Genomic DNA, 12,924 nt, shown 5'->3' on the forward strand with positions numbered 1-12,924 from the left:
GATTTTATTTTTTTTGCCTTTACATGCCCTTTAAATATAAAAAAAATCTATTTGCTCTTTTAAAAAACTCTGCTGGAGTAGAAAACATGTTTTCCTGGTGGGTTCAGGGCCGACCTTGAACTCCTCTTTGCGGTTGGCAGACGGCTTCCGACTTCCGGGTTCTTCTTTTACAGACGCTGCACCTCCCTTTTGTGATGTCATAGGCTGGGCGGGTCAGCGCGGGTCTATAAAAGGAACCCAGAAGTTGGGCGCGGTTGGAGGGACGGTGGGTGGTCGGCGGGCGCGGGAAATCCCGAACTGCACATCACTATTATGTTGTACACCTGTAGGATGAATGTTGGTGACAATGCTCTTCTTTGTGCTATACAGCCAGCAAAACAGGTGGAAAATGGTACTGCAACTGACAAATGCAAATGATAATGTAATCTATAGTGAAGGCAAAACAAAAGGAGACCGCATCTCAGAAACAGCTGATTTCATTTTCTTCTGATTTTTTTCCCAGAATCGCTCAATTTTTTTCGTCCATTTTCCCAATAAGCCTGAATTTTTCAGATTTTCTGGCTGATTCCAATGCAGACCACAAAAACTTCCAAATAGGATAGGGACCTCTTCCATTGACTTAAGATGCCGGATTTTCGGATTCCGACTTTTTGCAGCCTTAAGGTATAATAAATCTCCAAAAATGTAAGTTTTTTCCACTAAAAATTCATATTTTATATTAATATAACCTTGAATTTTTCGAGATTTTATCATTTGGACTTAAATAAAAAAACCCCTAAAAGTAGCGTGATGGTTTGTAGCCACATTCTCAGAGATTTTAGTCGACCTTTGCAGTTTCCTGTTCTGTGCACAAAATAAACCACTTCATGTGAAATTGCATCAAGTTGCTGCAGAACCTGTAGGCTGTGACCCTCCTGAGATGTTTTTGTGCCAAATTAAATTTTTTTAAAGAATTCACTTGGAAAACAAATGCTTTAACTCTCAATTGGAAATAAGGGCCGGATAGTGACGTTGGGGGGCAGATCGGGTGACATCAGGGGCGGGATTGATGATGTGGTGATCAGCCTCCAGTAATTCTGAGCTTTCTGGATATTGGGTTTCTGAATAACGGATCCCATACATTGTATAATACAGAATAGTAACAGCCATTGGATAATAAATACAAAATAAAATTCACAATATACAATTTTGATGATTTCCAATGACCCCTAAGCTTAGCTACTAACTAGCTGTCCAGAGCACACTGAGCATGTGCAGTGCCACTGACTCACAAAAGATGCCTAAAGAGATCTGAGATGGGGAACTGTTGTAGACAACATTGGTGGCCTGGATTATTACTGCTACCTCTGGTTAAGAACAGTACAGGTATGGGACCTGTTATCAAGAATGCTTGGGAGCTGGATTTTTTCAGATAAGGGATCTTTCTGTAATTAGAATCTCCATACATTGTCTACTAAAAAAATATTTAAACATTATATGAACCCAATAGGCTGGTTTTACCTCCAATAAAGATTAATTATATCTTACTTTGGATCAAGTACAGGTATGAGATCTATTATCCAGAAAGCTCCAAGTTACAAAATGGCCATCTCACATAGACTCCATTTTATCCAAATAATCCATTTAAAAAAAAAAAAAATATTTCCAACCAAGATATAATGATATAATGAATCCTTATTGGAAGCAGGACCAAAGTATTGAGTTTAATTAATGGTTAAGTACTTTTCTAGTAGATTTAAGGCATGAAGATCCAAATTACAGAAAGATCTGTTATCGGGAAACCCCCAGGTCCCGAGCATTCTGGATAACAGGTTTCATACCTGTACAAGGTACTGTTTTATTATTACAGAAAAAGGAAATCATTTTTAAACATTTGAATTATTTGAATAAAATGGAGTGGGAAAGCCTTCCTATAGTTCAGAGCTTTCTGGATAACGGGACACCTAGAATATGCAACTAGCCAATCTGGGCAGGAGTTTGGGCTGCTCAGTATATGGGATGACTCTGACGTGCAACTAGACATTCAGGTTTCACCTTTACTAAATAACATTCCAGTAGCAATAAAAACACGACTCCATTTTCGTATTTCTTTTGGACACTTTATTATAAGTATATTCCTTCAATCCTTGTCAAATACAGTGTCACAGCCCTCGTATGCTGCAATGAACTCTATCAATGGTGTATATACAGAGTGCAGATAAATATTCAGACAATATATACTAGCATACGTCAGATGTACCCACGCGTTTCCAGCCATCTCATGGGTTCTTTCTGTGCGTTAGTACCGATGAGGTGTTTTTGCTCATGTCCATGGGAAGATAAATAGCAAAAAGAAGAAAACCTTATCCGGTAGTTAAAGGAGAACTAGAGCCTAACTAAAGAAGTAGGTAGAAATGTTGTACATGATGTTTTGTGCTTCTGTACCAGCCCAAGGCAACCACAGCCCTTTAGCAGTAAAGATCTGTGTCTCCAAAGATGCCCCAGTAGCTCCCCATCTTCTTTTCTGCTGATTCACTGCACATGCTCTGTGCTGCTGTCACTTACTGAGCTTAGGGACCCACTCACAATATACAGTACACACAGAATAGAAATGTCACAATATAAGGCTGATTAGTAATTAATACAGATAATTACTACATGGCAGCACAGAAACCAGTGCAATTAGCATCAGAATTTAATAATCAGCAAACCTGTAGCATCAGCTTATATTACAGCCAGGGAAGCTCATTTTCTGCTGGATAATTAGTGACGAGCCCTAAGCTTAGCTTCTCAACAGCCAATCAGAGCCCACTGAGCATGTGAGTGTCACAGACACTTTCCAAGATGGTGACCCCCTGTGACAAGTTTGAAGTCCTGGATCATTGCTGCTATTGACAAGCTGAAACTTTAGCCTCGTGCAATAAATTCACTATATAAAATATGCCATTTTGAGCCACATTCATTTTTAGGGTTTAGTTGTCCTTTAAGGGGGATAGAAACCGAAAAGTCAACTATTGCCTAATGAAACAAAACGACAACTTTCCAATTAATGATTTTCAAAGTTATTCGTAAATGTAATTGTTACTGAAAGCAATATCTCTTTCCTGCATTAGGCTTTATTTTATGTTTGGGTTAACTTATCCTTTAATGCATCAGAAGATTTGATGCGCTTTCAAAGAACTAAACTTGGAGTTAAGTAACACCAAGTTTGAAATGAAATGACAGTTAATTTCGCCGTTCGCAAATTTCGTGGAAAATTCGCGAATTTTTAGGCGAAACGGGACTGTACACTACTGGACAACACACTGACCCTAGTGTGTATGAAAGTTATGGGGGCGTTAGATTGTAAGCACCACTGGGGCAGGGACTGATGGATCATCTCTGATCTATGGAATCTTTGTTGGAACCATATAAATAAAGGAGAATAAATGGCAAGTGCTGAAAATATGATGTATCTCCAGTCAGGTTGAAGATTTCTGGATAATGTGTGTGTGTGTGTCAGGCTTGAGATAGAGACTTTATTAAATAAATCATGATTCTTTTGTCTTAGAAGCTCACGGATAACTCCCAGGGATGGATACACGACTGCAATTGGCAATTAGACTTTGCACAATCCATTACTTCTTGCTGCTAATGAACTCAATTGAAAAGTGCAAGCCTTCAAAATTCCCATACAAGTCTATAATGGTCATTGTCATGTATACAGGAATGGGACCTCTTATCCAGAATGCTGGGGTTTTCCAGGTAAAGGATCTTCATACCTTAAGTCTACTAGAAAATCATATAAACATTAAATAAACCCAATAGGCTGGTTTTGCTTCCAATAAGGATTAATTATATCTTAGTTGGGATCAAGTACAAGCTACTGTTTTATTATTACAGGTATTGGACCGATTATCCGGAATCATCGGGACCTGAGGCTCTATGGATAACGGGTCTTTCCGTAATTTGGATCTTGACACCTTAATTCTACTAGAAAATCATGTAAACATTAAATAAACCCAATAGGCTGGTTTTGCTTCCAATAAGGATTAATTATATCTCAGTTGGGATCAAGTACAAGCGACGGTTTTATTGATACAAGGGAAATAATTTTTAAAAATTTGGATTATTTGGATAAAATGGCCTTTCCGTAATTCAGAGCTTTTTGGATAATGGGTTTCTGGATAATCGTGACAATGACACATGGTAGGTTCCTATGTAGCAACATTAAAGGGGACATATGCCCACCCAAACAAAGTAAAATTGCACATCGTTTCTTTCCAAGAACTTCTGCAATTTACACCAATCAGTTTATTTATTTATTTTTTTACTTTCATTCTAATTGCAGTTTTCCAGTGCCGATTCGGCACTGATTACTGATTTCGGAAACGTCCTGATGCTTCTCTGCTCGGTTCCATCGCTCCAATCTGGGCCAGAAAAGCAGCAGGGGGAGCTCCTGTTTTAAATTCATCATATTAGAAGCGTAAAACTGCTAATATCCTGAAACCTAAAAGACAGGGAGCAGGGGGGTTGTTCCTGTTACAAATCCATGATATCGGCACTGAAAAACTGCAATTAGAATGAAAGTTACTGATTTCGGAAACGTCCTGATGCTTCTCTGCTCGGTTCCATCGCTCCAATCTGGGCCAGAAAAGCAGCAGGGGGAGCTCTTGTTTTAAATTCATCATATTAGAAGCGTAAAACTGCTAATATCCTGAAACCTAAAAGATGCAACAAATGAAGAGGTATTTATTAGCTCCGCCAAGTTTTTTTTTCAAACAAACTCTATGTGCTGTTATACCTCCCAGGGAGCAGGAGGCCGACTCATTTTGAGAGCAGGTTTTGTTTCCGCCGCCCCTCTTATTATCAATCTCAAATGAAATAATTTAAACTACAAAGTGAAGGTTTTCTAACAAATTCTTGCAGCTAGAAGCTGCAATAAGCATCAACCAATCAGAAGGAGGCATTTCTAGGTCTGCTGGTTGCTATGTGTTACTGTAGATGGAGTATATTAATTAGCGCCATGGCACATTTTATTCAATGTATCGAGAAAGAGTTTTATTGACATGTATTTTCCCATCTAGTCTTGAGTCTAGAGTGAAGTCATATTTATATCTATGTACACAGTCACCAGGGCACATTTATTGACATAGGTGCAAATTTACCCAAGAGCGGTAACTAATATTTGCAATTATACTATCAAAATCAAACTAAGCTGCTGATTGGACATAAAGATCTCTTGGTGGGCCACATCCAGCCTGATGGATTCCAGTTGGGACAGCCCTGCAATGGGCTAATGCACTGGGGCAAATTTTAGCCTTGGGTAGTCCATGCGAGCCAGTATTTAAGCACCAGTATTTAGGCATACAAATTCAAGTGAGGGGATACAGGTATTAGCACTGGCCTAGCCACACGCCAGTAGTGAATCTGTCTGTGTGCCCTGACCCTTAGGGGGTTATTTATCAAAGTCCGAATTTATCTAAATTTTTTCTGCTACACAATCCGATCAAATCCGCTCAGGTTTTTTACGCTTATTTATTATTACATTTTCCTGAAAATTTGCTTTCCGGGTAAAATCCAATTTTTTCGTCCGATTTTCACGAATTTTTCCGATTTTTTCGGAATTTTCAAACGGAAACTTCGGGGTATTGCACGAAACTCAGCGCACATCATTGAGACTTCTCCCATTGACTTATATGCAACCCCGACAGGTCTGAGATGCCGGATCTTCAGATTCGGACTTTCACATCCTCAGCGTTTAATAAAGTCCGAACAATTTGTGATTTTTTAAAAGTCCGATTTTATTAAAAAAAAAACAAAATTTTTTCGTGATTTTTACAGTCGGAGTTTAGTAAATAACCCCCTTAGGGTCTTGCTAGATGAAGTTGGGGAGGGGCCTGTTCAGGGTTCTATGGTTATTCTGTAATTTCATTTAAATAGACAGGTAAAACAGAACTGCCTTAGCCAAGAGTTCTAAGTGGTGTAGTCGTCGTGCCTACAGTATATAAATCGTACCTGTGAATACCGTGCAACTCTTCCTAAGTGCCGCTCATCCAAACCCAACCGATTCTCTCCTGTTCTTTATACCATTGCCTGTTTATTAATAGCATGATTACATTCCATCGTGAGCAGAGAAGTATCTTCTGTGTCTGTATCTTTATACATTTATATATAATATGAGTCAATTAGTAGTAATATTTATATAAAACTTACAATCTGTACCACTTTATACAAGTCATGGGCTATTATACAGGCCACACCACGGTGCCCATATCTACATGTAACTGCTGCCCATACGTCTCAGTCTTTCACTTGCACAAAGTGTCCCAATGGAAGCCATAAGTCGCCGTCGGAGCTCTGCGGTTGGGTTGATCGCTATATCTGTGTCAGATAAAAATGTCGTTTTTCATAAGTCACCATGGATACCATGAAAATATGGATGCCTCGGGCATTGTTACAGGTAGACGACATAGTTTTCTGGAATTAATCCCGTTTTGCCTTCATAGGTGGCTTTCAGCCAGCCCGGCTCCACAGATCGATGAACTACAGGGAACAGGAGACAATGGATCAGAACCAATAAGCTCACATTTTCATTCATAGGAATGGGACCTGAGAAGTCTATGATTAAGTGGCTATTGGCACGAAACGCGTAAGGATATGTGTTGATCTACTTTGTGGCCTGAATAAAGTTCTCAGTGCCGTTTTCTCTTTTGATGGGACCTAAGAGGACCTGCTTGGGACCTGGGGTTTTCTGGATAATGGACCTTTATACCTCAGATCCAGTAACTATAGAGGAAACAGGCCCATGAGGTATAGGGGCCCCATGTGGCCCTAATTCATATACAGTTTCAAAAAATATTGGTAAACATAAAACATTTTGGGGCCTGAAAATGTATTTGCTGTGGGGCCCAGTATTATCTAATGATGCAACTGCTCAGATCTACTAGAAAATCGTGGAAACATGAAATAAACCCAATAGGCTGGTTTTGCTTCCAATAAGGATCAATTATATCTTAGTTGGGATCAAGTACAATCTACTGTTTTATTATTACAGAGAAAAAGGAAATCATCTTTAAAAACTTGGATTATTTGTATAACATGGAGTCTATGGGAGACAGCCTTTCCGTAATTTGGAGATTTCTGGTTAGTGGACTACATTAATGTGCCAATGTAGTTCTTGCCCAATACAAATTTTAAACCTGCCAGATAAATTTCTGATTCTCAGTCAGATTCGGCAGGCTACCAACTTGGTCTGGAGTCGCTAGTTTATATCAGCCCATGTATGGGCAGCTTTAATGCTGTATGGTTGCTAGGGTAAGTAAGCCCTAGTGACAGGGTAGCAGTTGAAGCTCCCTATCTGAGAGCTGCAAAAAGTAGGGATGCACCGAATCCACTTTTTTTGGATTTGGCCAAACCCCCGAATCCTTCTAAAAAGATTCGGCAAATACCGAACCAAAAGCTAATTTGCATATGCAAATTAGGGGTGGGAAGGGGAAAACATTTTTTTACTTGTTTTGTGACAAAAAAAATCGCGTGATTTCCCTCCCCGCCCCTAAATTGCATATGCAGATTCGGATTTGGTTTGGCTGGGCAGCAGGATTCGGTTAAATCCGACTCCTGCTGAAAAAGCCTGAATCCTGGCCGAATCCCGAACCGAATCCTGGATTCGAGTGCATCCCTAGTAGAACGAAATTTTTTTTAATAATTTAAGAACCACAATAAAAAAAAAAGACTAATTGCAAACTGTCTTAGAATACTAATGTATATGTTATACTAAAACTTGATTTTATGGTGGGCTTCCCCTTTAAGAGCTGGAGTTCAATAAGAGCCAATAGGGCGCAAGTCAGACAGACAACGGATAAAAGGACAGACTAAATTTGTCAAAGTTCCCAAAACTACCCATTTGTAAGTAGAAGAAAATGTATTTGTGGGTATTTGGGTAGACTCACCATTAGTAAACAGCGCCCCCTGGGGGAAGGAAAGCTCATGGCTGTGCTCTGCTTTGCAGGAATACATGGCTTTAGCTTGGCTGAAACAGAGACAAAACGAATGATTGCTGACTCGCAAGAACGCAAGGTTCATAAAAATAAATGCACAGTGACACATTATAGATCAATATAAGTTTATATATGTCCAGTTTTTATACCACTTACATCATAAACGTGTAACTGGAGTGTCCCCAACTGTTCAGTGCAGGAAAAACCAGCAACATCTCAATTTGCTGAAGCAGTACTGCTCATGTGACAGGAGTGATATAAAACTGAACAGGGAAGCTTCATACCCCGTCTGGGCAAAACAACAGGGCCACTCTTAGAAGAGCACAGTTACATAATCATTTGCTGTTTAGACTCCGTGATTGCATTTACTATCATGAAGCCAAAAAAAAGTTAAATTGCTCCAGGTGCTCCTCTTTATGTTTAATATAAAATGTGGTTTATTAACAAGTACACATTATTTTCCCGTTGCTGCTAAGGAATTAAAAAACCTTCCCACTTTGAGTTTAATAACAGTCACTAATAAACCCTCAGGGATAATTATGGAAATGAACGGTTAGTTCTATATTCTAGATTAGTCATTCTCTTTGATATTACTTTCCATGGGCTTTGTAAATTTGGGGCGCTTTCAGCAGAATAAAAATAATTTACTTATATATACATAAAGAAATAAAATATATATATATATATATGCCCCTGTGCATGGAGAAGCAGTGCATATTTAGAGAAAGGAAACACAAGCACCCGGGGTATTTTTGCATCAAAAAAGCAGTATATTGTGTTGCATGTAAAACCGACCTTTTTCCAAGAGGGAGCGAAACGGTGGTTTTACATGCAACACAATATACTGCTTTTTTGATGCAAAAATACCCTGGGTGCTTGTGTTTTCTTTCCTCTACATATATATATATATATATATATATATATATATATATATATATAGTCGCAGGGGGGCCCAGGGAAAAGGGGGGACCGGACTGCTTCCTCTATGGCTAACAAGAACCCCCATTCCCCAGTCACTCTCTTACCTGCGACAGGTGAAGCAGAGCATGTCGGCATGGGGCAGATAGTGGGCGGAGTCTGGGTGGGGAGTGGGTGGAGTCTGGGCAGGAAGTGGGTGGGAGGATGGGGATCGGAGTGCGCTGGGCCCCTTTGAAGATATTTTTGCAGGGGAGCCTGGCACACTCTACTTATGCCACTTTACCAGTGATCCCCAAACATCTTGGATGTTGATCCCAGTGGCCTCAAAAAAGGTGCTTATTTTTTAATTTTGTGGCTTGGAAACAAGTTTTGGTTGTATAAAAACCAGATGAACTGCTAAACAGAACCTCCTGTAGGCTGCCAGTCCACATAGGGACCTTCAAATAGCCAATCACAGCCCATAGGAATTTGTTTCATGCTTGTGTTGCTCCCCAACTCTCTTACCATTTGAATGTGGCTCACAGGTATAAAAGGTTAGGGACCCCTGGTACATACCATAGTGATGGAGGGCACCAACGGCTTGGGTGCCAAGTGGTAGTTCAGCAAGCACATCCACAGCAATAATTCAGCACTCACAAGACTTATAAATATATAAATATATATATATATATATATAGCTCCATTCTCTAAAGGAATGCTCGATGCTGATGCTGCTTTTGTAAGGTGAAGATTACTTGAGAGATTTCTTAAAGAAGAGGGGCCCATGGCAATGCAGAAAGGCTGCCCCCACTCAATAGCTTGAGTTTATTTACTTTTCTTCCCCCCATAGGGCCCCTCGGATGCTGATGACAAATGCCCTTAGCTGTCCCTGTGTCTTTAAACTTACCGGCCAGGAGCTGATTGGTTTAGGGATCCGGCGTTTTCAAACAGTTGAGCCCTTGCTGCCACTCTGTGAAACACAAATGAGCAGAATATAGATGAGAGATCACTACGACTTCATAGAACTGTACATAAAGGACCAGTAAAATCACTTTTTTTTTTAAAAAAAAATGAGTTAGTATACATGAAAGAGAAGCGCAAAGTCACCAGTCGAGCAGCAGCCAAATGTGTTTTCTGTTTTGAATCAATGTCATAAAATTGTTTTCATTTCATAAATAGGGCTCAGGGGTCTGGCACCATGTGGAATACATGTCGGCAACAGGATAAAGTGACTTTGTCTCAGGAACATTAGCATTTATTTTATTGTTCCAGCTATTCCACATCTCCTACAACAACAACATCATCATAATTCCTACTGAAATGATGCAATGCTGCCCTCTAGCTTTGCCTCAGCAGTCACTACACCTCTCTAGCAGCCCTTCTTATCACATCCCATAGGCTCCCCATTGTGTTATAATGTCACAGAGGGATCTGAAGAACTAAAAGTCTAGAGATATGTCATGATGGCAATGGGGTGACCAGGAAACACTTGTGCCGCCTTTCTCCTTCTTCCTAGAAGAACATGATGTGGGCCATAAGGTTATAGATTTATTAACTGTATTCCCTTCACTATTGTATCAACTATGGATATCATCATTTTGGAACCTGATCCTAGTGACTATGGAGTGTCCAGATGGGGGTCCTCAGTGCTACCAACTAACAACTGTTCAGTTAAGAGCAAACAGTCTAGGGATATTCTTTATGAATCGCTGGCGAGATGGCACTCTGAACAATTCATTTTCGAAGTTGCCCAAAGTTGCCTCACAAGGAAACTTTGGGCGACTTCGGAAAGCCGAAGTGATCCGAATGCCATCCTGCCATCGATTTACATTGTAGCTGACGGAGAGGCATTTATGGAAGATTAGTCGCCCGAAGAAGAGGCGATTTGTCAATGGGCGACTAATCTCCCCCAGTAGCCTTGTGTGTCACTGCCCTTAAAATTGTGTTTAACTATATGGTCTTTTTATAAAATTTCAATGTTTTTAGGCTCCCTCATAGACTAGATATAAGTTGCACATTGGAGTTGAAGGTAAAGGTGGATCATTAGGGATGGGTTTGTTTAGATTGCACATACTATGGGTTATGCACAATTTATTATTGTTTGAGAGAGGAGGTAACAGATATGCACTTTATTGCACAACATAGTGATGGAAATAAAAAAGAAATAATGTGAATTAAGGTTATAGGAACAAAAATAGTACCTGTCTATTAGGTACAATCAGGCACAAATATTGCCCTTTATAGTATGGTTGGTACTGGATTTTCGATAAAGTGTGAGTACAAACAATTGGCACAAAAATAAAGATATACTCTGGTGTTAAAAATGTGTGGGAGTTGGAAAAATAGGTTTTCTTCTTTTTTTTGTATTTTATTTATATATTCTTGTCTTGCAAGTGTATGTTTTGAAAATATGTTTTGGATTTTTTAACACAGTATAAATTTGTTTGGGAGTAGGTGTAATATGTATGTGGTCTGGGGTGGGATTTGTCTTATTATGTATGCATTTCTTTTTTTGTATGCAGAAGGGATGACAATAAATATGACTATGATAATGGGTGCTGCACCACTGCACCAAACAGGCGGGGTGTCTATCTATTATACCTGATCATGAGGCTGAAAGAAATAACTGTCAGTCTTACACTGATCCTGGCCTTTGGTAGCCATTGCTTGAACCAGTGTCCAGTCGTCTTCTCATGATTTTTGGAGGCAGCTCTGGATGAACCTTCGGAACATCCTGCAGGTCCAGGGAGGTCAAACTCTGTGATGATGGACTTCGACTTTTTATGCCAATAGCTGTAGGAAAGAGAAACACGTCATTCAAAACAATTACCAAGTTGGGTTGGGTAAGGACTGGCTTCTCTTTGGCATGTGACCTCAGCTCTAATCAGGGTCTCACTGTCCCAGCGGGAGAAATCCAGGGTGGGCCCCAGGCACCCCAGTCCAAAGCTAGCTCTAATAAATATATAAGTGCACTTCAGAAATACTGCTGCTAGCGAAGGGCTTGCAAGTGTAGGGATGTGATAATTTAGACACCCTCACATAATATTGGCAGGCAAATCCTCAGTATTATAGATGCCTAAATGGGTCCTAATGGGGACTTGTGTTTTTGCTCTGTCTATGTAAGCTCCTGTAGTTCTCATAGTGTACACTAGATGGCACTGTGCTATAGTATAAAGGTCTAGGAAACCATGTGGTCTGGGTCCATTTCTTAAGCCATTACCTAGCAGGCAGGAAGGGTATGGGTAGTGGAACCTAGGAGCTTCGGTCCTAGTAAAGTGGTTAGCTATACTCTTTCATAGATCACTCTAGGAGTGATAGACAGGTTATATAGTTGAGTAGCTCAAGGCTCCAACGAGGAGAGTAATAGGGATTAAGGGTACTAATCACCCAGAAGTAGGGACTAAGTGCATAGACTTAGGGATGGTAGAATTTCCCATAGGTTCCACTTAGGGCACAGGCTGAAAGCTGGGGTACCTTCTCAATTGCTGCTTAACTACTGCTGTAACTGTTCCCTTGCCTGCAGGGATCAAGCTGTGTTCTTTGGTGCTGTGAGTATATTGCTATCCTTTATGCTATATGTCCTATGTACTCCATTATGTTTCATCTTGTAAACAAAACTAGTTGCTGGTTAATTATAAATAACCACTGGTGCCTAGTTCTTGTGCATAAGCACATTGTCACAGTTGCACTACACCCTGCCTCCACACCGTTGCGAGGGCTTGCACTTGAGAGAAAGGTCTCATCTGTGGCACAATTATATTTGAAAGTAAGCTCATAATAGAGACGGTGCCACTCAATTTATTATTGTGCTACACCAGCAATGTAGAAAATATCTGAGAATGACTTCAAGCAATTACCAGATACATCTGGTGATACAAAATGTGATGCGTTCGTATTTCATTTTATTTCAGTCATTAATATGATTTGCTCGGAATTTTATTACAATAAAAGAGCAGAAGACTCCTTCTTTGATTGTGGGTAGTAAGGAATAAAGTAGCTGCTGAGAAACCAGCATTGGTGCCGAAAACCCTCAAGAACCCTGCCTCTCCTCCATTAAGAGTATTTGATC

General features: G+C 40.0%; 1 protein-coding gene across 1 annotated transcript in view; it reads right to left on the reverse strand.

Annotated features, from left to right (window-relative positions):
* Window positions 1-5,611: 5,611 nt before the first annotated feature.
* The window catches only part of arhgap42.S (Rho GTPase activating protein 42 S homeolog), a 166,963-nt gene continuing 159,650 nt past the window's right edge, over window positions 5,612-12,924 (reverse strand). The window contains exons 21-24 of the mRNA XM_018250342.2: window positions 11,495-11,648; window positions 9,763-9,825; window positions 7,911-7,990; window positions 5,612-6,504 (exon numbers count right to left, since the gene is read on the reverse strand). Of these exons, the coding sequence (XP_018105831.1) occupies window positions 6,416-6,504; window positions 7,911-7,990; window positions 9,763-9,825; window positions 11,495-11,648 (386 nt within the window). The 3' untranslated portion in view covers window positions 5,612-6,415. The remainder of the gene's footprint in view (window positions 6,505-7,910; window positions 7,991-9,762; window positions 9,826-11,494; window positions 11,649-12,924) is intronic.

The sequence above is a fragment of the Xenopus laevis genome, chromosome 2S (genome assembly GCF_017654675.1).
Source record: "Xenopus laevis strain J_2021 chromosome 2S, Xenopus_laevis_v10.1, whole genome shotgun sequence".
NCBI classification, from domain to species: Eukaryota; Metazoa; Chordata; class Amphibia; order Anura; family Pipidae; genus Xenopus; species Xenopus laevis.